The sequence below is a fragment of the Musca domestica genome, unplaced genomic scaffold, assembly GCF_030504385.1.
Source record: "Musca domestica strain aabys unplaced genomic scaffold, Musca_domestica.polishedcontigs.V.1.1 3, whole genome shotgun sequence".
Lineage (NCBI taxonomy): Eukaryota > Metazoa > Arthropoda > Insecta > Diptera > Muscidae > Musca > Musca domestica.
Window position 1 is genome coordinate 3,331,477 of NW_026712299.1, and position 27,640 is coordinate 3,359,116.

At 33.7% G+C, this 27,640-nt stretch overlaps 1 protein-coding gene and 1 long non-coding RNA gene across 2 annotated transcripts; both read right to left on the minus strand.

Moving 5' to 3' along the window:
- Positions 1-81: 81 nt before the first annotated feature.
- On the minus strand, positions 82-13,979 carry LOC131803377 (uncharacterized). The gene is made up of 8 exons (XM_059124612.1): positions 12,949-13,979; positions 12,686-12,880; positions 4,332-4,501; positions 4,122-4,262; positions 3,647-4,055; positions 2,013-2,548; positions 1,857-1,935; positions 82-593 (listed from the first exon to the last, which is right to left on the minus strand). Exons 1-8 carry the CDS (start codon positions 13,432-13,434, stop codon positions 399-401), a joined length of 2,211 nt encoding a protein of 736 aa, XP_058980595.1. The 5' UTR covers positions 13,435-13,979; the 3' UTR covers positions 82-398.
- An 11,353-nt stretch (positions 13,980-25,332) lies between these two features.
- Positions 25,333-26,040, minus strand: LOC131803459 (uncharacterized). Its single transcript, XR_009342596.1, has 3 exons — positions 25,938-26,040; positions 25,709-25,860; positions 25,333-25,617 (listed from the first exon to the last, which is right to left on the minus strand). It is a non-coding gene; the product is annotated as an uncharacterized LOC131803459 (long non-coding RNA).
- Between the last annotated feature and the right edge of the window lie 1,600 nt (positions 26,041-27,640).

Below are 27,640 nucleotides of genomic sequence, written 5' to 3' on the forward strand. Positions count from 1 at the left end.
ATGTATATTAAAAAAAAAAAACATTTAAACAAAAGATCATCATAATAATAATAAATGTTATGTTTTGAAAATTGTTGTTAGTTTTGTTTGTTCGCTAATATATATCCTAGAAAAAAAAACGACATTATAAATGAATTATAACAATACAAATTATACAATAATTGTAAATTGTTATTTCTATATATCTATAAATAAATAGAGTATGTGAGTGTGTGTATACATATAAACTAGTTTCTGTTTCTATTTCTTTTAACAATTTATTTGTTTAGTTATTAACTACCTAAGTTGAAAAGTGATACCTTTAAGTATACTGATCGATGATGATGTAAGTCACACGCACGCACGCCTAGACCCATACTCTACTAATTATCTATTTCTATATACAAATAAATATAGATTTATGCATCCGATGGATTCAATGGTTGCAATGGATCATCTTCAGCTGGTGTCACAATGAATTTTCGTCGATTTTTCTCGGCAGCCATGGACGGTGTATTCGTGCAGGAGTTGAATTGCGAGGAATCGGGAGTGACTATTTTGACGGTAGGCGGATTGACCTTGGACGGCATTGTTGAGCAACGGGAACGGGGTAGCTGGAGAGAGAGAAAAATCAATTGATTTTATGAAAAAATTTGGGGGAGGTTTTAAGGAGTCATGAACAATTTTGAAGGTCTGTAGATCTTCTCATAGAAGATCTGTAGATCTTCTCATAGAAGATCTGTAGATCTTCTCATAGAAGATCTGTAGATCTTCTCATAGAAGATCTGTAGATCTTCTCATAGAAGATCTGTAGATCTTCTCATAGAAGATCTGTAGATCTTCTCATAGAAGATCTGTAGATCTTCTCATAGAAGATCTGTAGATCTTCTCATAGAAGATCTGTAGATCTTCTCATAGAAGATCTGCAGATCTTCTCATAGAAGATCTGTAGATCTTCTCATAGAAGATGTGTTAGATCTTCTAATAGAAGATCTGTTGACCTTCTCCTAGAAGATCTGTAGACCTTCTCATAGAAGAACTGTTGATCTTCTCATAGATCTATAGGTCTTCTCATAGAATATCAGTAGATCTTCTCATAGAAGATCTGTAGATCGTCTCACAGAAGATTTGTAGATCTTCTCATAGAAGATCTGTAGATCTTCTCATAGAAGATCTGTAGATCTTCTCATAGAAGATCTGTAGATCTTCTCATAGAAGATCTGTAGATCTTCTCATAGAAGATCTGTAGATCTTCTCATAGAAGATCTGTAGATCTTCTCATATAAGATCTGTAGATATTATCATAGATGATCTGTCGATCTTCTCTTAGAAGATCTGTAGACCTTCTCATAGAAGATCTGTAGATCTTCTCATAGAAGATCTGTAGATCTTCTCACAGAAGATCTGTAGATCTTCTCACAGAAGATCTGTAGATCTTCTCATAGAAGGTCTGTAGATCTTTTCATAGAAGATCTGTAGATCTTCTCACAGAAGATTTCTAGGTCTTATCATAGAAGACTAAAGGCCTTCTCATAGAAGATCTCTAGATCTTCTCATAGAAGATCTGTAGATCTTCTCATAGAAGATCTGTAGATCTTCTCATAGAAGATCTGTAGATCTTCTCATAGAAGATCTGTAGATCTTCTCATAGAAGGTCTGACGACCTTCTCATAGAAGATCTGACGACCTTCATCAAGAGATCTGTTGATCTTCTCCTAGAAAAGGTTTTGATCTACTTCTAGAAAAGCCGTACATCTTCTTCTGGGTCATCTGTAGATCTTCTGGTAGAAGACATCTAGATCTTCTTAGGATCTCTTTTAATATCTGACGTAGATTTGTAGATACACTTGTAACTATGTCTTTTCGTTTCAACTTACGTTTTCACTTAGCAGTTTATACGAGGAAGCAAAGTCCACCATACGCCCTGTGGGTCGGCGTCCCAAACCAAATCTATGCCTGAAAATGCATGAAAAACAAATTAGAATAAATTGTCACAACTTTCAAGAACAAATTAAAATATTCCTCCCCCTTACATTTTCTCCTTCATCGTAGTCTGATGTGTTATCGTAGCATAGAGTTGATCGATTTGATGTACCGTCGAATAGTTACCACGCATTGGTTCATACGACGTCTCAAATGGATGTCGGGTACCCACCGGTGACCATGTATTCTGATATGCAGCATCATCCATTTGTATCGTTCTCAGCATGTCGTAATTAATACCCAACGCTTTTTGATCCTCTTGCGGCAGGTGGGCATATTCATCCATAATAACATTATCGCTGTCGAGACGACGACGCTTAAGATGACGGGCAATTTTAATATCATGTTTCCAAAATTCACGATTAGTACCCGATACGGGAGCGATTTCTTTCAACTTCAATACCAATATACCCATAACATAGATACAAAGGATATTCGATATGGTCAAGCACATGCTAATTGTGGCCAAGACGGCTAATTCGTTGGCTTGATTCTCGGAATATTGAGTGGACTTCACCACTTGTGGGAATTTGGATTCATCATTTTCATAGCATTTATAGATTAATGCTATGGCCCAAAGGAGACCCTGAAAAAAAGAAGAGTTTTCCAATTTAGTTTTTCTTAATTTGGATGTCTTTTATTTATAGGAAGCCTGTTGCAAAGCCTTTGTTTCATAAAAGAAAGTTTCTTGATGTAAGAAAGACGGCTGGAGGGTCCTCTACTTATGGAAGAATTCATAAAAAATATTTGTCATATATCAATTAAAGATCCCTGGAATATCATATTTTTATAAAAGACCTTTGGAAGATTTTTAATCATAACAAATAAAAAAGCTGTAAGATCGGTCAGAGCGAAATTTTATTCCCTCCACTATTTGTAACGAATTTGGTAATTTTCAAAAAAATAAAAGCCGTTTAAAATTCTGTTAAAATCTTAAAAATATCGAATGTAGCCGTTATATTAGGGTCTATAAGACGACGTGGACCTGCATAGCTTACTTTTGTTATAAGCCATTAATTACAATATTCAATTCGAAACAAGAAAAAAATCGTTGAATAATGTAGCTAAAATCATCAAAATACCGAATATGGGGGCTATACGAAGACGTGGACCTGCACAGACAATTTTCTGTCATAGGCTGTAGTATCCATTACGAACTTTAAAATAGGATAGGATTTTCTATTCCTTAAGAATGAACACATTAAAGACCTAAATTATATAGACCGGAAATCTTGATATTACATCTATACTATGACAATAAAGTCTGTTCTAGGGTCCTCCGTTCTTTAAAATAGTGTTAAAAAAAAGTCATATATAAACAGATGATCTTTAAAGGCGTTTCTTTAAACCGAAGACTTTTAAATGATCATCTATCAATTGAGAATCTTCGAAAGGCAGAAGATCTTAAAAGGGACTTAAAAAAAAGAGAACCTTTATAAGCGTTCCTATGAATAGAGGGCCTATGAATATAAAGGGTTTCCAAAAGATTTCTTTAAACTGAAGTCTTTTAAATGATCATCTATTAATTGAGAATCTTCAAAAGGCAGAAGATCCTAAAAGGGAATTTTAAAAAAGGAAAACCTTTATTAGCGTTCCTAGGAATAAATGGCCTATGATGATAGAAGGCATTTAAAATGTAACTTATTGACATATACTATATATCATATATCATACTAAATCTTACCGAATTAACAGCCGGTGGCAACAGCGAGGCGGAAATTGCCACACCAACCAGCGAGCCAATATTGCCACCCAAAATACCAATAGCGGCCGCAGCACCCGATGGTATCGCCGTAAATACACCCACAATAAGTGAATGTAATTCACATCTCGATAGGATTTCATCGGTGAGACCCTCGCCAATGCTATACCTTTCATCGGTGGTGCAGACAACAATGCCAAAGATGAAACCAACTAAGACGGCCGTACAAATGCCAAACAATTCATTTATCATGCCCAAGCGGAACAGGGATTTATCCTTGATTACGGTGCCAAAGATGGTGGCAATAATGGGGCCCATTAGCGGTGATACCAACATACTGGATGCCAAGAATATTGTACTATTCTCGATTAAACCAAAGGCAGCTAGGACTCTGGCAAAGGATTTTTTATTAAATCACAAAATAAAATCAAAATTTTTTTAAATTCCACAAACTTACGCCGCTGAGATCAATAATACCACAAAATCAAATGTAATTGAGGCATCTTCGCGTACATTTCGCACAATCTGTGTTACATTCAAACGACTACGGACGGAGTTCATAAAACGCTCCCAGGCGCTTTGTTTTTTGTCGTAATTGCTGTAATGAGAATAGAGATTAGATGATTACATACAAATGATTTGATCTTATTTTTGTTGGTAGACTTACTCAGCATTTTCGTCATTATCTTCATCATCTTCGTCTTTGGTTGAAAATGCCTTGGAGGCAATACAATTCATAACCGAAACGGAAGAACCTTCACGATCACCAATACCCCATTCATTGAAATCGTCCAATATTTTCTCATAGATTTCATTGAATTCCACCGTGAAAGAGACCTAGAAAAGATTTACAAAATTGTGGTATTTGTTAAATTGTAATCACGTTTAAAGCGTTTAGGTCATGATAAGCAAATTGAAATGATCTGGTCTCAAAGGGATTCAAACCATAATTAAAAAAACATATTTTCAAAAGACACTTTGGAGTTAAATTTTTTGACCAAAAAAATTCTGCCAAGGTCTAAAACCGTTATTTCGATGAGGCACGTTATGCCCGTATCCAATGATATATACCCTCTGTATCCATATGGCTGAGGGTATAAAAAATGTGGAAGAGGAAGGAAATTGACCCCATTATTGAAGTTACTTTATTTTTAGGTTTACTTTCATAATCTGGCAGATTTTTTCTATAATTACTATTTTTTTTAAATTTCAGACAGTGCGACAATTATAACTATGTCCAATTTTTTACCAGTGTATATTTGGACTCATTATTTTCATATGCCGAAAAATATCACTTCCATATTTTATCAACTTTCAGCAAGCATCACTTGAGTTCCCGCTAAAAACAAACCCCACGTTCAAAACGTTTTGAAACAAAGTAGGTATATTTCCCTAACCGTTAATAGATCATAAATCAACAGCCGCCTCTTTGATAAACACCACACGTACGACATTCAACCGAAAAAAATACCAGAAAACCAGAACATTTTAGACAATCTGGCGAATTAATGATATTTAATATACGTCATGCAAAACAAGCACTTAAATGTCTCGATACCACCAAATATCTCGGCTAACAGAAAAAAAATGCTACAAAATAATCGCAAAATATGGATTTTGGTATGAAACACCATAAATAAATGAAATTTCTTGTTTCCGATCAAATTGATTACGATATACTGATAATGGATAATAATTGGTGTTGTTATATTGACAATATGGGATCGATAAAGGCGCCTTTCCTTATCGTTAATTGACATTAGGTTAGTTGTTACCCAAAAATCCAGTACAACAGATGAGAACGAGTGAAGAGAGCAATTTAGAAAATTCTCTCAGGAGGAATTATCTTAGTATCATATGTTGATAGAATATTAGCTGTCTTCTGGCTGAGAAAATGTATAAAAAATTTCTTCAACAATTTAAAAATTTTAATAATTTTTAAGATAATAAGTATGCATTTAAAATTGTGTTATAATATCAAATAACAAAATTTTCACAAAAATGACAATTTTGATTATATTTTCTCAATAATTTAAAAGTGCTCTACGCATCTCCCCCAAATTTGACAGAGGCATTTGTGTCTCTCGACTTTGAGAAAACTTTAATTAAAACTTATATATGAGCTATAGCTATATCTGAACCAATTTTCTTGAAAAAATTCTCGGTAGGAATTATCCAGTATCATCTGCTGATAGAAAATCAGTTGTCTTATGTCAGCTGGCTGAGAAAATCTTTGAACAATTCCTTTGACAATGAAAAAAATTAAATTACTTTTTAAGGTAATAGTTATGGGCGATTAAAACCTTCAAACCTATCAAGTCACAGGGACAGACCGGCATTATTCCCGCCATGTAACAGCATGCATTGACGATAATAATACCATTTCTGGAAGTCATTCTTAAGGCTTGTCTGCGTCTCTCGCACATTCCATCACTGTGGAGGGAAGTTACAGTCCCTTATATTCCCAAGGCGGGAAAACCAAATCATGTTCTTCCAAAAGACTACAGGCCTATCAGACTTTCGTCTTTTCTGTTAAAAACTCTGAAGAGACTAATAGATATTGATATCAGATCTCTACTACCTTTGACTTCGATAATCGCACAGCTCAACATGCCTAGATGAAAGGAAATTATGTTGAAACAGCGCAGCATAATGTCGTGGGGTTTGTGGAGAAGAACCTGAATGACTCGTGCTTTACTTTGGCAGCCTTTCTCGATATAGAAGAGACAAGGTCACACTTGAGATAATTCATTGTTCCCTTACAAAACTTAGTTTACCACCAATCATAATTGAACGGATTGATGTTATGCTCAGTAGCAGGATCATCAACTCAAGCATTGGAGAGTGTTCTGTCAGGAAATCAGTTACTAGGGATACCCCACAAGGAGGGGTTCTATCACCATTACTTTGGCTTCTGGTTACAAACATTAAAGTAAAAGACCTGAAACATGACAGAACGAAAGTAGTGGCTTACGCTGACATTGTGGTTCTGCTGAATGCTGTTAAATTCCTGCAAACTGTTGCAAACTGTTGAGTTGAATTATTTTTTTTAAGTTTTTGGAGAAACTTAAAGTAGTCATTGCAGTATAGTCAGTTTAAACATTAAATTACACCTATTGGGCTGGGTCAAATCCAAAACTCGAGTAATGTCCCAAGTTAGACCAATTTTTATTACAATAGTCATTTCATTTTGAGTGTTATTCATAGAAATCATTTTTCATATTTAACATTGTCGTGCTGAATACTACATTAATTAAAAACGTAAACCAAAGTTTTATTTTTTGTGAAAATCACACGAAATACAAATCAAAGACCGACATGCAACATAATGGTCACACAAATTGTGGCTTTGATGCCAAAAAAGGCAAGACAACAATAAGTAAGGAAAATGAGGAACTGCAACTTTTATTTTGTTTTCAGTGTAATGAGGCGGCGAAAATGCATTTCACTTTTACGATTATCGTGTTTTTAGCAGAATTTTAATTAAAATTGCAATCCAAATTTGAAACAAATTATACGGAATCCAAAATGATTTTATACAAACGACCTTGTGACATTAATGTAAAACAGGTCATTAAATGTGGTTAACTACATTTGTGTAACACCAATTAAAAAGAATAGTTCCAAGCCACACTTGGTGGTATTTCAAATATTTAAAGTTCTCTAAAACAAAGGAACATCTCTGCCAATTGTTATCCACCTCAATCTATTATTTCTTTTTTGGCCATCTTATTATGAGATCGTTGCACTGTGCTCTGTGCTGGCCCATATCAAAGGCAGATGTTTATTTAGAAACAAAAAAGTAAAACCCAACTTTCACCATAAAAACGAATGTATACTAAATTTTGCAACAATGAAGATGATATCAAATGTTCTCTTTATTTTGCAAAGAGAGTACAGAGCTCTTTATTCTTGGGAGAGATCATTTGTGCTCCATTGGCAAAACAAAACCAAAACATTGTATTTTTCTTAAACAACTAAATATTTGTCACCAACAAATTGTAACAGAAAAATAAACTATAAATGAAAATAAAAAAACCACAATTAACATATTTTTGTTAATTTGAACTTAAATAGTCTGACAAATCCCGACCATGCATGTTAATAACATTTGGAGACATTTGAATATGCTGCTGTTTCCGAGTGAGAATCGAAAATTGTTATAAGGCTCTGCAGAGAAATGATAAACAGGTTAGTTGGCTGATTGATTTTTTTCCCCTTAGGTCGGTTGTTTTATAATCAGATCCACATGTATCATATATACAAACATATGTACATAATGGAACACACAGAAATATCAATTATTGCTGACTACTACTAAAAAAAAACTTTAATTTGGCGATAATCAACATCAACGAGTTTGTTTTTTTATTTTTTTGTATTTCAAGTTCAATGTTTGTTGTATTGATATTTTTGGGGGTTTCTTTATTGTTTTTGTGTGTTTATTTCGGGGAAATGTGACAGGTACTCGAGAAATTGGGTGGTTTGTTCTCTAAACATTTTAAAGATAGACAGTTTTTGGCGTTTTTAGAAAAAATGTAGCAAATGCCAGCTAATTAATAAAAATATGTCCATAAATAGACGAATAATTTGTTGCCATATTAAGTTGCGATTTTTCATTTCAAGTGTTACGAATTTAAAAATCCAGGAAAATGTCTGAATCACGTCAAAATAAAAAATGATAACAAAAAATCAACTTTTATAAATAATCCTTTAACATGTGCAGATGATATTTAAGCGTATTCTATAGCTAGAAGGTCATGTGGATGTCTTTAAAGTCGTTTATTTATATTCTGTAGGACTTCCATATTTTATGTACATTTTCTTTAAACCAGTGATTCTTGAATCTAAAGTTTTCTATTACATTTCTGAGCTCCATATTAAATATTGGGGTAACGGTTATTTGCAGCGAATTTGGAAAACTGGGTAAACTTGTTGAAATAAATAAATGGGTTCAATAAACCAAAATTGATGATATTCTGAATAATAGCAAAATCAAAAAATAGATGTAGCCATAAGTGGATGTCTTTAAAATCGGTTATTTATATTCTGTGGGTGTTCCATATTTTATATTATTTTGTTTTTTTTAATCAATGATTCTTGAAGTAACCTTAAGTTTTCAATAAAATTTCAGAGCTCCATATTGAATATTGTGAAATATATGTTATTTGCGAGGTAAACTTGTTGAAATAATAAATGGGTTCAATAAACCAAAATTGATGATATTTTATACCCTCCACCTTGAAAAGGAGGGTATATTAACTGTCATTGTCATTCATTATCATTCCGTTTGTAACTTCCTTAAATATTCGTCGTAGACCCCATAAAGAGTATATATTCATGATCAGTCCGTCTGTTGAAATCACGATACAGCTCACATCAATTGACGTAGTGCTTCAAAGTGTGGCAGAACAACTTTTATTCTGTCTAGGGTGTTTGGTATTGAAAATATGATATATCGGTATACTAATTACAATTATTCCACCTCTAATATTCCAAAAAAATATAATAATAATAATAATAATACTAATAATAACAATAATAATAATAATAATAATAATAATAATAATAATAATAATAATAATAATAATAATAATAATAATAATAATAACAATAATAACAATAATAATAATAATAATAATAATAATTATAATAATAATAATAATAATAATAATAATAATAATAATAATAATAATAATAAAAATAATAATAATAATAATAATAATAATAATAATAATAATAATAATAATAATAATAATAATAATAATAATAATAATAAAAATAATAATAATAATAATAATAATAATAATAATAATAATAATAATAATAGTAATAGTATACCTAAAATACATCCTTTCATCTCCCATAATCAACCAAAAATATTCCTCAAAACTGCACTATCATTGCTCCAACAATCATAATCATGAAAATATTTTAAAATCACGATTAAAACTCATATTTTTTAGACAAGTAAATCTTAAAAAATCACTTGATTATAGATCTGATACATAAAATATTCCTTAAAAGCTCACGAATAACATATTTTTTAAATCTATCTAAAATGTTCTGATGAAAATATTCTCTGAAAATCTTACCAAAATAATTCATGATTATAGGTCTGCTTGCCCTATAAAAATGTGCTTTAGTAAACCCAAGGTTGAATAACTACTAGCTTATGTAAATAGCCTTTAAAAATCCGGTATTATAATAATATTCTTTAGATAATTCTCAATAATAGCTCAGATAGCTTTTATAAGAATTTTTTGTTCCTGTGTAATGATCTGGTAATCTTATAAAAATATTCTTTAAATAATCTACGATAATAGCTTTTGTGGTTCTATAAGAACATGCTTAAATCAGTAAAGAAAGTCTTAAAGGGGCTGACTTTATGATACCCTAAATCATACCAAATATGATTATAGTAATAATAAAAAGCCCAAAGGAACTAATATATGGGAGGAATAACATCCTCTTCTGAAACGATTTTTACTAAATTAAAGAAAGTCTTAAAGTAGGTCGGGGCTGACTATGATACTCTAAATCATACCATCTATGATTATAGTAATAATTAAAAGTCCAAAGGAACTTATATATGGGAGGAATATCCTCCTCTGAATCGATTTCTACTAAATTTGTCGAGGTATTTGCGCCTTTTCAATTGGGGCTTGTATTATCCATATGCTGCACAATTAACTTGAAATCGGATATAAATATATGAGAGCTATATCTAAATCTGAACCGATTTGGCAAAGTTATTTCTGAGCTGTATTTGATATATTTCCCCGAATATCGTTACTACAATGTCCATATTACGGCTATGCAGGGCAAATTCAACAAATCGGACAAACAATATGTATGGGAGCTATAGCTATATCTGAACCAATTTCCACCAAATTTGATATACTCGTTTCTAGACTCAATTTGGTCGTAAGTACCAAATTCTATTCCATTTGGACTAAAATTACATGTTTGGTGCACAATAAAAATGCAAATCCGACGAAGATATATATCGGAGCTATATCCATTAACCGATCTCAATAAAATTTAGCAAGGGTATTTCTGAGTTATATTTGATAAATTTCCCCAAATATCGTTGTTACAGAGTGCATGTTACGGCTGCGGAGGAGAAAAATAACAAATCGGATGAACAATATATATGGAAGCTATAGCTTTATCTGAACCGATTTCGATCAAATTTGGTATACTTATTTCCAGGCCTAATTTGGTCGTATGTGCAAAATTCCATACTATTTGGACTGATATTACAAGTTTGGTGCACAATATAAGGCAAATTGGATGAAAATATATATGGGAGCTATACCTAAATTTTGACCGATTACCTGCAATTTCAATAGGGTTCGTCCTAGGGTCAAAAAATGTATTTGTGCAAAGTTTTGTCTGAATCGGGCATGCATAAATCGACTCAGAATGTGATTCTATGCATATCATCAAAAGAAAAGATGGGTCTATCTCGTTTTCTTCTGCCTGTTACAAACAAATGCATAAAGACATAATACCCTGACCACCTTGTGGTGTAGGGTATAAAAATCAACGATTATAGCTGCGATATTTTTATAAAAATTTTCTTTAAAAAAAAAAAAAAAAACGTAAAGCTCTGACAGTTTTTATAATTATCCCCGATTAAAGCTATGCTTATTTAATAAAAATGATCATTAATGATTAAAGTCTTAAAAATATTATTTAAAACTCGGCGATAAGAGTTTTCAAAATATTCTTAAAACAAAATCCACAATTCTCAGCTTGTTCTATAAAAATATTCTTTAAACACCCACAATTATAGCCCTTACAGTTTTATAAGAATATGCATTCCAATTCCACGATTATAGCTGTCATAGTTTTAAACATATCCACGAGTATGGCTCTATTAGTCCTGTAAAATAACTACTTAAAAAAAATTCTCGAATATACCTGATTATAGTTCCAAAAAGTATTCTCCAAAATATCCACGATTATAGCTCTAACCGTCCTATAAAACATTCATTTGAAAATATTCTATTAGAGTACTTTTAGTCCTAGAAATATATATTTCAAAAAACAACTTTTATAGCCTTAAAAATCCACTATTCTAGCTCAGAAAGTCCCATAAAAATTCTCGATCTTGTAGGCCCTCAAAAATATTCTTCAAATAGTCTGAATAAGTTCCGATAGTAGTCCAAAAACGTATTAAAAACTTTAATAGTTCTTTAAACAAATGGGTATTAAAAGATTTTAGAGGATTATAAACATTGCATTTGTTATCTTCAGTACGATGTTGTTTGTTGTCGTAGTTTCTTTTTTAGCCATAACATCCAAACATACCAACAAGTAGGTACGGTGACAAAATTTATGGAATTTCAAAATAGTCTATCGCCCGCCATTTGTTGTTATGTTTTATTTTTTGTATTCTTTTTGTGGGAAAATGGTTTTTCATGCTTGTTGCCGATGACCCTGAAACCAATTCAGCGGAGCGCATTTTTTTCGATGAATTTTTGTGCAAAATGACGACATTTGGGATGACATCATTATGTGGGTAGGAGGAGAGGTGGACAATTATGGGAGGATATACCGACAACCTAACAATAAAAAAAAACTTGTACAAAAATAAACGAGCAAAAAATAAGTCGTTACCTACTGACTGATTCGTTTTGATTTTCCTCTTTGGTTTGCGGTTTGTTTTGGTCTAATTCACACAGAGCGGTAATCTCAACATAACCACATTTGTAAATGGTTTCTTTATATTTGGTTGGGGATTTGAAAAACCAATGGAAAAACGCAAATAGGTAATTAAGTTATGAAGTCTGTCATTACCCCCCAAAAAATGTTTCTTTGCTCTTCAAGTAACAGTGGATTCTCAATTTTTTGAAAATCTCAAAAATTTGTAAGAAATAAATACTTTTAATAAATAATTTTATCCCGTGCAATAGACAAGTCTGATAGATTTTAAAGTTGTAGTCTGTTGATATTCCATTTTATCAAGATTCTACTGTAATTTGTTATTGTGTGCAGTTTGTCTTTGTTTACCTGATACATACGACCATTCTCGTCCTTTGCCCACATGGCATTGGATATTTGACAGCGTTTAAGTATGACCCTCAACACGGTCTCCATACATGTGTCATAGGTCAATTCCATGTCGGGGGTGGGCTCCTTCTTTTTGATGGATTTCGTTTTTCCTGAACCATCCTGGCCAGAGGCAAGTCTTTCTTTCAGGAAATTCTGCAATAGTTTTTAGAGTCACGATAAGCGGAGCTAGAGATTACCAAATGGATGATGACCTAACTTACAGGAGTATGAATTTTATTAATACTCTTCAAACTGCCACCAATGCCATTGGATTTCAGTGATCTTCCCTCATGGGCTTTGATGACATACTCCGATTTTCTTCGGCGTTTGGGAAATGTACCAAATTGATTTGGTGTTGTGTTATTATCATTGGTGGTGGTGTTATTATCGGAATTCACCGATATGGTTTGTTGTTGTTCCAATGCAATTGAAACACTTCCTGTATCGCCTCCTGTGTTCGAGTCACTGCTATTTGTTTTTCTTGTGGCAGTGGGTGTTTGAGTCAAAACAGCCGTTGAGGGAGTTCTGCTGTTAATGCTTGGTGCCGCCACAACTCCTGTGGCACTTTTTAGGGAAATACCAGCCAGAGTGGCTGTTTCGGCTTTCTCCGATTTCCCATCGTATTTAGTGTGGGCCAGAATATCCTGTTTCAGACGTTGTTCCTCCGCCTCAGTGGGTATGGTAACAATAAACAACACTGCCGCCATTGTTGGTGGTTTCTTTAATTTCTTATTTTATTTGGTATTACTTCTTCTATTTCTCATTAAACATGCACTTTTTGTTAACAAATTTTATTTCACTCCCGTTTCAATGCTCCAGCATTTTATATTCGTATTTTTTCTTTGTTATTTCTATTTTTGGTTTACTATTTTCAAAATTTTGTTTTCGAATCTTTTTTTCTGCCTGTCCGCACAACCAAAGAAAAACACCGACTGAAATGCTTGTTGGTTCGGCGCTTTCGAATAGCTAGCCGCCAGTTCAAGCAATCAACCAAACAGCCAGCCAGCAACACTTACAGAACCAATAAACCAAAAACAACAATACAAATGACTTGACTCTGCTGCTTATTTTTACTCTTCTTGTTTCCCACAAAAATGCCACCTGCCACCCGTCGCCTTGCCGGCCATTCTCACAGTACTCGAAATACGAATGCTAACACAGATAACGGTCTTAGCTCAGTGAAATTGTGATATTGAGAGAACCAGAGAAATAGTGAAAGAGAGAGAGAGAGAGAGAGAGAGCGCGCGTAAATGCGAGAGGAGTAGATGCCACTACATCTCAACTAAATAATACTGATTTTTTGACATATTTTTGAATTTTTAATCTATAAAAAATAAAAACAAAATAAAAAAATCATTGAACCACATACAGCGAGTGTCAAAAATAAGTATGAGGTTGCTTTATTATTCATTCAGATAAGGCATAAATCTTATCTTTGAAAGAGAGGGATCAATGAGGTTCAATATAAAGATATCTCTATATGATATAATTCATTGGAACGATGTTGGTACTTATTTCCGGCAAGTTTCCGATTAGTCATTGGGTGACTTTGTTATGACTTCGAATAACTAATATTAGTTGTGTTCCAGTACTTTTTAGTAGTAAAACTAGCAGAAGAGAGAACAGTTCGAAATGTCATTCTCAATTAGGTGTGCTCAAAAAATAAGGGAACGGAAAATTAGCAGAAATGCGATAAAATGTCAAAATTCAAAATTCCAAGAGTAAATAGTCCAAATCGGACTCGTGAAACCTTACTGAAACGGACGCCAAAATTTAAAAAAATTAGTATTGAAGACGATACGTTAAAATTAGTAATCTATAATAATAATTAATAATCTGATTCATCATTCAGCCGGTCCTCTTCACTACTGGAATCATCCAAAAGTGCTCCATATTTTCTCTTTTTGTTTTTTTGCACTACAAATATTAGTTTTTCCTTTAGTTTTTAAGTTGATCATTTCTTTATTTTTGTTATGACGCGGGAACATTGAAATGTATCAATACATTTTTCAACCTTGTTAGCCCTGCCAATTAAATGTCAAATTCACAATTTGCACATTTCTGCTCGGCCAAATTCATGTAGCTTAAACAAGCAGAAATGTGCACCACTCAGCGCCATTTTTTTCTCGAGAGAGCTGCAAGTTTTGCTAGTTTTTGCAGTACGGGAACGCGTTGTAGCAGAATTAGTACTTATTAGTACTAATTTGTAGTTTCTGGAACACAACTATTATTTTACAAGAGTTTTACCAGTTTGCGGGTTGTGGTTCTAAGAATATTATTACTATTATTGTGAACTGCAAGAAGAGATGGAGGTCGCCTCATTTAAAACATATAATAACCATGTTTAAATAATTCCATTTGCGTTAAAAATGCTACAGACGATTTTACACTTTAGTATACAATGTTTGTTTCGCAACCATGGCAGAAGATTATAGGTAGTTGCATTGACGCAGCTGCTGGGAACTGTCAAACCACTTTTGGAATTGAAATTTATAAATGAAAAATTATTCAAATTTGTAATTTTTTTTTGGAAAATACAAGTCATAACAACCTCCGATTGGCATCGTATGAGAAAACATATAAAAATTTACTTATTAAAAAAAAAAAAAATCTTAAAAATTTTGGTATGTCAATGTTTCCAAGTGTTGATGCACCTACCTGTATTCTTCTACCATGGTAGCAACTGTCATTCAGTGCTGCCACCCTGGACAACTATAGTGACTCTCCTAGCGGGTAGGTCCAATAGTAGTTGTGTTCCAGTACTTTTTTAGTAGTAAAACTAGCAGAAGAGTAAACAGTTCGAAATGTCATTCTCATTTAGGTTTGCTCAAAAAATAAGGGAACGGAAAATTAGCAGAAATGCGATAAAATGTCAAAATTCAAAATTCCAAAAGTAAACAGCCTAAATCGGACTGGTGAAACCTTACTGAAAAGAGCGCCAACATTTAAAAAATGAGTATTGAAGACGATAAGTTAAAATTAATAATTTATAATAATAATTAATAATCTGATTCCTCATTCAGCCAGTCCTCTTCACTGCTGGAATCATCCAAAAGTGAATACATCAGTTGCTCCATATTTTCTCTTTTTGTTTTTTGCACGACAAATATTAGTTTTTCCTCAAGTTAATCATTTTCTTTATTGAAATGTATCAATACATTTTTCAACCTTGTTAGCCCTGCCAATTAAATGTCAAATTTACAATATGCACATTTCTGCTCGGCCAAATTCATGTAGCTAAAACAAGCAGAAATGTGCACCACTCAGCGCCATTTTTTTCTCGAGAGAGCTGCAAGTTTTGCTAGTTTTTGGAGTACGGGAACGCGTTGTAGCAGAATTAGTGCTAATTAGTACTAATTTGCAGGTTCTGGAACACAACTAGTGTTGGTAGAAATATTCAGACGTGTGAAATTTGACGATAATCGGTTATATGAAAGATATAATAATTCAAAGTTTTGTTCCGTTGTGAGGGAGGTATCAAGGGGAGTGCACCGGTATCTACCAACTTCAAACCAAATTTTGTGTTGGAGAAACATTGGGATGTATGAAATTTGAATGCGATCGGATGCTTATTTCACATTTTATGAGCGTTTGGTTAATGAAAATATTAAATCCTTTGTGGGGTAGGAACCAGAAGAAGTAGACCGATATATCCCATTATTTACCAGAAATAGTTTTCCGTTCTATCCTTTAAAAATAGCAGATCTTGTGTTGGTAGAAATATTAGGATGTGCCAAGTTTGGAGAGAACATTTTGTAAGAGTTATAATTATTAATTTTTTTGAGGGAGGCACTTTAGTCGCATATCAGTCTTGGCAGCCGGCATGGTAGTAGAATATAGGTAGACGCATCGACCCATCTGCTGGGACAATGAACTCTAAAAACAATTTTGGAATTAAAAATGTTGAATGAAAAATTATTGAAATTTGTAAAATTTCTTGAAAAACGCGTATTATAATATTTTCCGAATGACGTCGTATAAGAAAACGTATAAAAATCTATTTATATTTGAAAAGGCATTTAAAATTTTTTGACATATTAATGTTTCCAAGTGTTGATGCATCTACCTGTATTCTTCTACCATAGCAGCCGTCCTTGTTCACATATGTTTTATAAGACGTTTATACTATTTAAGATTAACACACAAATTTAATTTAATAAATATAGTGGGTTAACCTTGTCTAATCATATATAGAACTTGTTCTCTATTCAACTAAATTTGATAAAGTAAATTACTGAATATGCAGAGCTGGATATGTGCTAAGGTTACCATCTTAATTCTAATTCATGGATACAACAACACTGGGCACAAACTATCCATTTTATTACGCCATTGAACACATTACGTATTCTGTTCGCATAATATATTTTAAATATTTGTTTCATTAATGGATACGTGTCTAGTTATGCTTAGCTTAGATTGTTTACTTTACTTGTTAAGAAAATCTATTTTCCGTTCGATACGCAGAACAGGTAATGGGACCTTAGATGTCGATCTCATTAACCACAGTTACCTCAGAGAGAATTTTGTTGAAAAGACCCTGGGCAGAAAGACAACATATTTTTAGACAAAATCCGAAACGATAAATTTTTGGGAAGAAATATTTTCAGTCTTCAAAGTACTAAGTATTATTTCTCGGGTAGCTGAGGCACTAGAATTCACTGTTTTAAAATAATAAGTTTATGTTTTTATTTTATCTAATAGTATGTTTACATTAGAGTTTTCTGTCGCTTTTATGGGGATTTATTTAAGGATTTGTTACATTAATTAATAAGGATTTTACCATGGTAAAATTAAGAGGTTTAAGTCATTTCAAATAAGCATTCCCATCTCTGCATTTTCTGTAATTTACCTTGTCGAATTTTACTGCATAAAAACTAGGTTTCCATCTCTGATTTGTGGAATACCCATATAATGGTACCTCCCTTTTTTCGATATTTTGTGAATTAAATTACATTATTCACCGGAATTGTTTCAAATTTCGTATTTTATGTTCCTAATGGATACTACAGCCTATGACAGAAAATTGTCTGTGCAGGTCCACGTCTTCGCGTAGCCCTCCCGATATTCGGTATTGTGATTCACCGGAATTGTTTCAAATTTCGTATTTGAAGTTCTTAAAGGTTTTAGTATCCATTACGAACTTCAATCTAATGATAGAAAATTGCCTATGCAGGTCAAGGTCTTCGTATAGTTCCCATATAACGGTACCTCCCCCTCCCCCTCGGTATCTAGCTGAGTTCAGCGACATTATTCACCGGAATTGTTTCAAATCTCGTATTTGAAGTTCTTAATATTTACTTCAATCTATGACAGAAAATTGCCCCTTCAGGTCCAGATCTTCGTTTAGTTTCCGTATAACGGTACCTCCCCATATTCGGTATTTTACAGATTTCAGCGACATTTTTCATCGGAATTGTTTTGAATTTCGTATTTAATGTTCCTGATGGAGAAATGAGTTATGACAGAAAATTGCCTATGCTGGTCCAGGTATAGCCCCCATATAACTCATATTCGGTGTTTTAATGATTTCAGCGATATTATTCAACAGAATTATTTCAAATTTCGCAATTGAAGTTCTTAGTAGGTACTAAGATCTTTGACAGAAAATTGTGTATGCAGGACCAGGTCTTCGTATAGCCCCCACATATCGGTACCTTCCTATATTCGGTGATGATTTTAGTGACATTATACAGCGGAATTGTTTCGAATTTCGTATTTAATGTTCCTAATGGGAAAATGAGTATATGATAGAAAATTGTCCATGCAGGTCCAGGCCTTCTTATAAACCTCATGTAGCCGTACCTCCCAATGTTCGGTATTTTGATGATTACAGCGATAATATTCAACAAAATTGGGTACTACAGTATATGATAAAAAATGCTTATGCAGGTCCACGTATATCCCCCATATAAAGGTACCTTATTTTTTTTGGAAGTTTCCAAACGTTTGAGGTTATTCAAAGTTCGAACCGGCCGAACTTACTGCTTTTTTATTTGTTAAAACTCAACTTCAACTAATGTTGAAACTCAAAGAGTTTTGAAATGTTGGGAGAAAATTATAAATATTCACTATAAATACCATTTACAGAAAAAATAATAAACCGATGTAGATATATTTTTTTTTACAAAACTCCCCAATTGAAAATAAAATAACTTAGTGACTGATTATTTAGTAAACATTTTTCCAGTTAAACTCACTTTTATCACCCACTGTACATGAAAAATACAAATTCCCAATGAAGATAATGCGAATGAGAAAAACAAAAACAAGGAACATAAAATTTCCATTGTTGCAATGAAAAAAAAATTGCTAAGTGCGAATGGGTGTGAGTGAGGCTTCCTAATGATGTCCAAGTTATGGCATCGTTTTTCAATCACAAGTTTTTTTACTATTTATTATAGTATTAGAATGATTAAATAAAGTCTGATAATGGTTAAGTCCAAGCTACTTACATATTAAGCACTAGATGTTTACATTGTAATGGAGTTGAGTTAAATGACGAGGGGAGAGAGAGAAATAGAGAGCGAGGAGTACGTTTTGTTATACTAATGGTTGTAAGTGGCAAAAAATCTTTTTTTTCTAAATAAAGCATTTGTTTTGTATACACAATAAATTAGAAATATATCGATCAATGAACGCGTCTGGCACATTTTCGTTGGTGTGTGTGTTTGTTTTGGATCTCTCACCGATTACGAAACAAATAAATGCGTTTTGAAAAAAAAAATCGTTTTTGTTTTGCATTTGTCTCTCCTCTCTGTCTGAGTATACATTTGATCTCGTGGATTTAGCGCTCGCTTCCCCATCCCGATATCATTGCTAGATTTTTTTTAATTGTTTAAGAAATTAATTTCATTGATTGTGAATTGCGGGATTTTTAATGCCAAATATTGTCAAACAACTAATGAATTAAAACACTTTTTGTTGTTGTTTTTATTAGAAATTATTTTTATCGATTAACAGCTGGTTCCTATTAACTTTTAAACTCAGAGAAATTTTGTTCGTTCAATGTTTGAAATGCAAAAGATCTTCTATTCATAGAGAGGACATCTATGGGGACACCCAAGGGCCATTAAACCTGTCGTGAAGAACCCTACATTTAATTAACAATTACATGAAGTTTACAAATAAGAAACTAGCTGGTCTTATTGGCTGAACATATATACAAGGTGAGATGAAAAAACTGCAACCAACTTCGGACTGCTGTCATTTCTAAGCCACTCATCCGACAGCTGTTAAAATTATTCCAGTGACAGCTCATTATATTGTTTTCAAGCGTACAAAAGCATTTTGGTGAGAATTTTCCAAAAAAAAAGTTATTCGTGATGGAATATAAGCGTGATAGTGTGATTTCTTTATATGTGGCTGGAAAACTACAAGTGGCTATCGTTAGAGCACTCCAGCATTTAAATGTGAATAAATCTTTTGTGACTCGTACCATCGCTCGTTGCCGTGACACTGGTAGCGTAGCCTGACGTAAAGGAAGTGGACGGAAGAAAACAACAACATCAGCAGAAATGGTTCGAAAAGTAAAAAAAGCTACTTGATCGAAACCCGTGTCGCAGTGGCCGAAAAATGGCTCGTGAGCTGAACATATCGCAGCCGAATTTGAATTTGATTTTCTCCGCTCTGATGAGAAAACATTCGTTGTCCAGCAGTTTGTAAACAAACAAAATGATCGTGTCTACTTGCCAAAGAGGCCAGCTGAAAGTGTGCACCTTCGGTTGGCCACCATAACTCAAGCGCCGGCCATGATGATGGTGTGGGCCGCCATAACAGCCGATGGTCGCTCTCCGCTCGTATTAATAGACTGTGGCATCAGAATAAGCGTCGAATATTATCACAAACATATTCTGGAGGGTGTATTAAAAGCCTTGGGCACGTAAACATTTTTGCCGCAGACCTTGGACATACCAGCAAGACTCAGCACCATCGCACTCAGCACGCGCCACACTATAATGGTTACAAAATGAGGTTCCTCGCTTTCTTTTTCAGCGCACAATGGCCACCAAAATCTCCGGATACCAATCCGTTGGACTATTGTGTCTGGAGTATTTTGGAAAATAAGGTTCTCAATAAAAAATACCAAAGTGTCGATCACCTCAAGCAAACGCTTCCCTGGGAATGGGCAAAAATGCCGCAACATTGGGCAAAGTGTGACAGTTTCATTGGCCGTTTGAAGGCCATAATTTATGCCAAAGGTGACCAATTCGAACAAATCTAAACTTATTCTAAAATTTGATGCTATTTCCGACATTTTTTGCTTTTATTCAATAAAATTTAAAAACAAAATGTAAAAATTTTGTTGCAGTTTTTCATCTCACCCTATGTACCTGCACCTCCAGATATTCGGTATTTTGATGATTTGTATCAAAGTTTTCACGGGAATTATTTAAATCTCGGTATTTAGAGTTCGTAATGGGTTCTACCCTCCTATGACAGAAAATGTTCTCTACATGTCCACACCTTCGCATAGCTCCCATATACGGTATAATTTGGAATATGGAGCATACAGTTTTCTATGACTAAAAATTGTCCATACAAAATTCACGTCTTCGTGTGGCCCCCTGACTTTAGCTAAATTTATTAAAAAGAATTATCCATTGTAGAAGAATACAGGTAGTGACATCGAAACAGTTGCTGAGACAATGAACTGTCACACCAATTTTGAAATTGCAAATTATGAATGAAAAAATTCAAATTCGTATTCTTCAAAAAATCATTTTAAAATGTTTCATATATTAATGCTCCCAAGCGTTGATGCATTTACCTTTATTCTTCTACCATGTAATCATCTTCAACTTGGTGTTTGGAATTTGTAATTGGCACCGTCTTTCCTGGCAGATAATTGACTGTAAAGGTCTACGTTTTCGTATAGCCCCATATAACCGTAACACCTTTTGAATTATAGCGGCATTTTTAACATAATTGTTTTTACATTTACTTAGGTATTTTTTTACTTTTAATTTTTTGTTTATTTCTCTGCCATTTCCATTGTTATCTATTCCAATCATCAAGTGAAAGTAAAATTAACAAAATTTAATAATAATTACACAACTAGTTTTTCTCTCTCTCTTTCTCTTTTTTAGGAATCCTAACCTTTCGATAATATTGACAAATAGTGAGTGAGCGCTCTCACCGATTGCCATTGAAATGATAACGGTCGATAGTCGGAAATGAATCATTGAACTAATGCATGGAATGAGTGTTCATGCTAACACATGTCCATGGAACACTCAGCTGTAATCCAAAGGAAGGAGATAACTGCATATTATTTTGAGCATTAAGGGGTAAATTCCAGTGAAATTTTGAAGATAAACATTTTGAAAAAATGAAATGAATTAAGGTGTTTCCTCTTTGTTTTAGACAAAATGCAATTGAAAGTGATGAAAGTGTTTCAAAATTATAAATAAATAAAAAATAAAAATCCCAGAGGAAGCGCCGACAGTGTGGTGTCAATAAACTTGCTACACGATAGAAGGAAATCTGTAAACAATTTGCTAATTCATTTCATCGACATTGGGAGACGCTTGCTAGAATTGTGTTGATACATTTTTATACCCTACACCACATAGTATTAGGGTATTATGTCTTTGTGCATTTGTTTGTAACATGGAGAAGGAAGCGAGATAGATCCATAGTTACTTTTGAGGATCTTCATAGAATCACTTTTTGAGTCGATTTATGCATGTTAGTCCGTCCATGTATTCTTGTGAATAAAATGCAGGTCGCATTTATTATCCGATTGGGCTGAAATTTTCCAAACAATATTTGTTTGGCCGAATGACGAAGATTTAGATATAGCTCCCACATATTATCAACCGATTTCGGATTAATTTGGGGGTTTAAGTCCCTCACATGCGTAATATGGATTCGACAACAATAATATTTGGTACCAGATATTGTCCAGAAATACCCCTGCCAAATTGAATCAAGATAGGTTCAGATTTGGATATAGGATATATATCTTACGCCGATTTTGAGTTAATTGTGCACCAAATGGCTAATATAAGTCCAAATGAAATGAATTTTGACAAGTCCAACCAAATTTAGTCTAGAAGCAAGTACATGAAAATCGGTTCAGATATAGCTATAGCTCCCTTATAAATGTTTCAACCGATTTTGGGTTTTAAGTCTCTCAAATCCTTAATAAACATTTAGGGACAATGATATTTGGTATCAGATATCATATAGAGCTCGGAAAAACCTCTGCCAAATCTTATCAAGATCGGTTCAGATTTGGATATAGCTCCCATAGATTTCTTCAACCGATTTCGCGTTAATTGTGCACCAAATGGCCAATATCATTCCAAATTACCTGAATTTTAACAAACCCAACCGAATTTAGTCTAGAAGCAAGTACATAAAATTTGGTGAAAATCGGTTCAGATATAGCTATAGCTTCCTTATAAATGTTTCAACCGATTTTGGGTTTTAAGTCTCTCAAATCCTTAATAAACATTTAGGGACAATGATATTTGGTATGAGATATCATATAGAGCTTGGGAAAACCTCTGCCAAATCTTATCAAGATCGGTTCAGATTTGGATATAGCTCCCATAGATATCTTCAACCGATTTCGGGTTAATAGTCCACCAAATGGCCAATACTAGTCCAAACGACCGGAATTTTGGTACATTCGACCGAATTAGGTCTAGAAGCAAATACCTCAAAGTTGGTGAAAATCGGTTAAGATATAGCTTTAGCTCCCATATATATGGTTCATTCGATTAGGTGTTTAAGTCCCCCACATTCATAATATACATTAACATTAACATTGATACCGGATATCTTGTAGATCTCGGAAATACCATTGCCAAATTTTAACGAGATCACCTGAGATTTGGATATAGCTCCCATATACAGGGTGAGATAAAAAACAGCAACAAAATCGAACACCATAATTTTTATTTTTTTTTTAATTTTATTGAATTAAAGCCAAAAATGTCGGAAATATAATCAAATTTTAGAATAAGTTTAGATTTGTTCGAATTGGTCACCTTTGGCACGAATTATGGCCTTCAAAAGGCCACTGAAACCATCAAGCGCTGCCCGAATGCTGCTCTGCGGTATTTTGGTCCATTGCCGGCGAAGCGCTTGCTTGAGGTGATCGACACTTTTGTATTTTTTAGTGCCAACCTTGCTTTCCAAAATACTCCAGACACAATTGGGCCAACGGATTGGTATCCCGAGATTTTGGTGGCCATTGTGCTCTGGAATTGAAGCGAGGAACCTCATTATGTGACCATTCTTGAGTGGCGGTGGCGTGCTGAGTGCGATGGTGCTGAGTCCTGTTGAAATGTCCAAGGTCTGTGGCCAGAATGTTTGCATGTCCAAGGCTTTAATACACCCTTCCAGAATATTTTCGCGATAATATTCGGCATTTATTCTGATGCCATGGTCGATAAATACAAGCGGAGAGCAACCATCGGCAGTTATGACGGCCCACACCATGACCATGGCCGGCGTTTGAGTTCTGGTGGCCAACCGAAGGTGCACATTTTCAGCTGACCTCTTTGGCAAGTAAACACGATCATTTTATTTGTTTACAAACTGCTGGACAACGAATGTTTTCTTAACGGAGAAAACCAAATTCGGAGGTTCACCACTTTTGGCCAAGCGAAGCAACTCTTTAGCTCTTGTGAGTCTATTTTCTTTATGTTGCGGTGTAAGTTCTTGCACTTTTTGGAATTTCAATGGCTTTACACCGAACTCATTTTTCAATATTTGCGGAATGGAATATTGCGATATGTTCAACTCACGAGCCATACTACTTTTCGAACCATTTCTGCTGATGTTGGTGTTTTCTTCCATTCACTTCCTTGACGTCGGGCTACGCTACCAGTATCACCGACCGAGTGACGAACAATGGTACGATGATGAGACACAAACAATTTATTCACATTTAAATGCTGGAGTGCTCTAACGATAGCCACTTGTGGTTTTCCAGCCAAATATAAAGAAATCAAACTATCACGCTTGAATTCCATCACGAATAACATTTTTTCTGGAAAATTCTCACCAAAATGCTTTTGTACACTTGTGAGCAATATAATGAGCTGTCACTGGATTAATTTTAACAGCTGTCGTACGAGTGCTTAGACGTGACACCAGTCTGAAGTTGGTTGCAGTTTTTTCATCTCACCCTGTATAGAATCATTTTCCATCAAATTCTAACAATCGTATCTAATTTTTTTATCATTACATAACCTTAACAATATATTCATAAAAAAAATATTATTTGATATAATTTAATAATTTGTAAATATTTAGTTTTACAGCAACTATAACAATTGTCTAGTCTAATTAGACAATGTGTAACTGGTGAATGCAAATTTAACACGGAACCAAAAAAAAACGTTTTGTTTATAATTTGCCACTAAATGCCGTTGACAGAAGTTGCCTCCGTTGTTTACAAACAAGCCAATAAAGTTATATATTTCATGGAAATTTATCTATGCCATCTAAGGCGGGTTATAAAGACAAAACAGGGGGCCACACGCTGCTGGCTCTATCTGATAAGTTAAATTGTCAAATGATTTATATGTAAATGTGAAAATAATAAACATAAAAAAACGTAATATTAATATCTTACATTTCCTTGCTTCTTCTAATTTTTTTATTTACAAAATATTATGGCTTACAAACGGGTTTGAAGTTCAAATTAATTTTGCTTGTCAAATTCATAGTAATACGAGTTTTAGGTCAAATATTAAAGGTTTTGGGAGTGAAAATTAATATTTTAGTGCTGGAAGGTTGTTGGTATTTTTAAAGGGTATTACGATTGCCTTACCCCGACTCCAAAACTACGCATCTTAAGAAGTTTTTTTTTTTATTTTTTTTGACATATAATCAAAAAATTGGCCAGCTTAATCACGCGTTTTAACGTTCTGTTTCGCATTTTGTTTTAGAGAGAGAGAGAGAGAAAAAGAGAAAGAGAGCGAGTTAAAAGGAAATAAAGTAATCATTTAAATTGCTTACATCGAAGAGGCATTCTACGCCCTGAGAATGCATGTTACAGCCAAATCAGTTGAAAAATATGTCCAAGATCCTCGAAATAATTAAAATTAGGGTACCATGATTAAAGGATTTATTATGGAAGAAGAATACAACATAGCTGCTGGGACCAAAAACTGTCAAAGAAATTTTGAAAATGAACATTTTGAATGAAAAATATTCAAATTCGTTAAAATTGTTGAACAATGCGTACCATAACAACTTCTAATTGGTTTCGTATAAAAAACATATATCTACTTATTTTTGACAAAAAATTAAAAAAATGTTGACATATCAATGTATTCTTCTACCATTGGATATATTTATGTAAGGGTTATACCAAAACGTCAACATATATCGATAATATTCTGCAAGAAATGTTTCTTTATGTTTAGAATTAAAAACACCAAAAAGTTGTCAAAATTATATGGACAATATGACTACAAAGGAAAAATGGACATACATAATCCATATTAAATCAATGATGCACAGTTAAATTTTAAGAAAATTTGCAGCAAATTAGGAAATATTGGTAAGTACTCTGAGCCTATTTTTACCCAAATTGCCAGACATACTTCCGGACTGAACCTGGCCGTGTGTGCTAAAATTCATTTGACTCGGACTGATATTACGCATTTTGTGCACAAGGAACTACCTGTACCACAGTGTGTGTCTTCCTGAGATATGGAACAAATGACATTTGGAGTCGATCTAGCGATGTCCATACTTCTGTTGCGCCCGATAACTCTCGAAGGTAGCATACAATTTGATCCAAACTTGATACATCGTAATATTATTATCAAACTTAGATCAAATTCAGAGATGGGCAATATCGGTCCACTCCTTCTGGTCGGAATTTTCAAACAAAAAATATATATTTTACTGCACAGAGTCAGAAAGGATGATCTGATTTTGCTCCAACTTTGTAAATATTTCCATCAGTGCTACGTCAGGTGCAAAAACGGACAGCATCGGTCCACCTCATCAAGTACTTCCTCCCCAAAGGGTCAAAATTTTAAATAATTATAACTTATATGTTAAATGTGATGCAAACTACATACATCACAATTTTTTTATTAAGCCAAGGTCAAGGCCAAGGTCTGGTGTGAAGATGGAGTCTATCGGTTCACTCGTTTTGGCACCACCCCCACAAAAGAGTCAAAAATTTCAATATTCATGAAGTTTAAAAAACGCGAAATTAACATCCAATTCCATTCAGCTTGGTACATCTCAATATTTCCATCAACACAAAATCTGTTAAAAACATGGTAGAGATCGAGCCCTTTCCTCAGATACCTCCCCCCATAGGGTTAAAAATTTGAGTAAGCAAAACGATTATAAAATCCGAAATAAGAATACACTTCTCTTCATATTTCAGACATCCCATTATTTCTATTAAACACAAGATCTGCTGTAAAGATGGATATATCGGTCCACTCCTTCTGGTACCTCACCCACAAAGGGTTAAAATTTTGAATATCTGTGAAGCTCATATAACGCGAAATGAACATCCATTCAGACTTGGTACATCTCAATATTTCCATTAACATAAGATATGTTATAAAGATGGTAGAGATCGAGCCATTCCTTTAGATACCTCCCCTACAAAGTTTAAACATTTAACCAAAATGCTTTTAAAAGCCGAAATAAGCATCCTACTCTCTTCAAATTTCACACAAACATTTTTGCGGACACAAGATCTGTTATGAAGATGATATATATCTGCGAACCCCTTCTGGTGCCTCACCCAAAAAGGGTCGAAATTTCCAATATTTTTTTCTGTCATAACTTGCGAAACAAGTCAGCGATTCTTTACAACTCCTATATCTAAATATTTCTCTCAACCAGAATCCTGAGATGAATATGAAATTTATGATTTCGCATAAAATTTGGAGATAAATATTCGATTTTCTTTTA

Bases quoted from the DNA above. Each gene is read 5' to 3' on its own strand.
- LOC131803377 (XM_059124612.1), bottom strand. From the start codon at position 13,434: ATGGCGGCAGTGTTGTTTATTGTTACCATACCCACTGAGGCGGAGGAA. The intron at 12,881-12,948 runs GTAAGTTAGGTC...AAACTATTGCAG, and splicing joins TTAATAAAATTCATACTCCT to AATTTCCTGAAAGAAAGACT. The intron at 4,056-4,121 runs GTAAGTTTGTGG...ATCCTTTGCCAG, and splicing joins GTATTATTGATCTCAGCGGC to AGTCCTAGCTGCCTTTGGTT.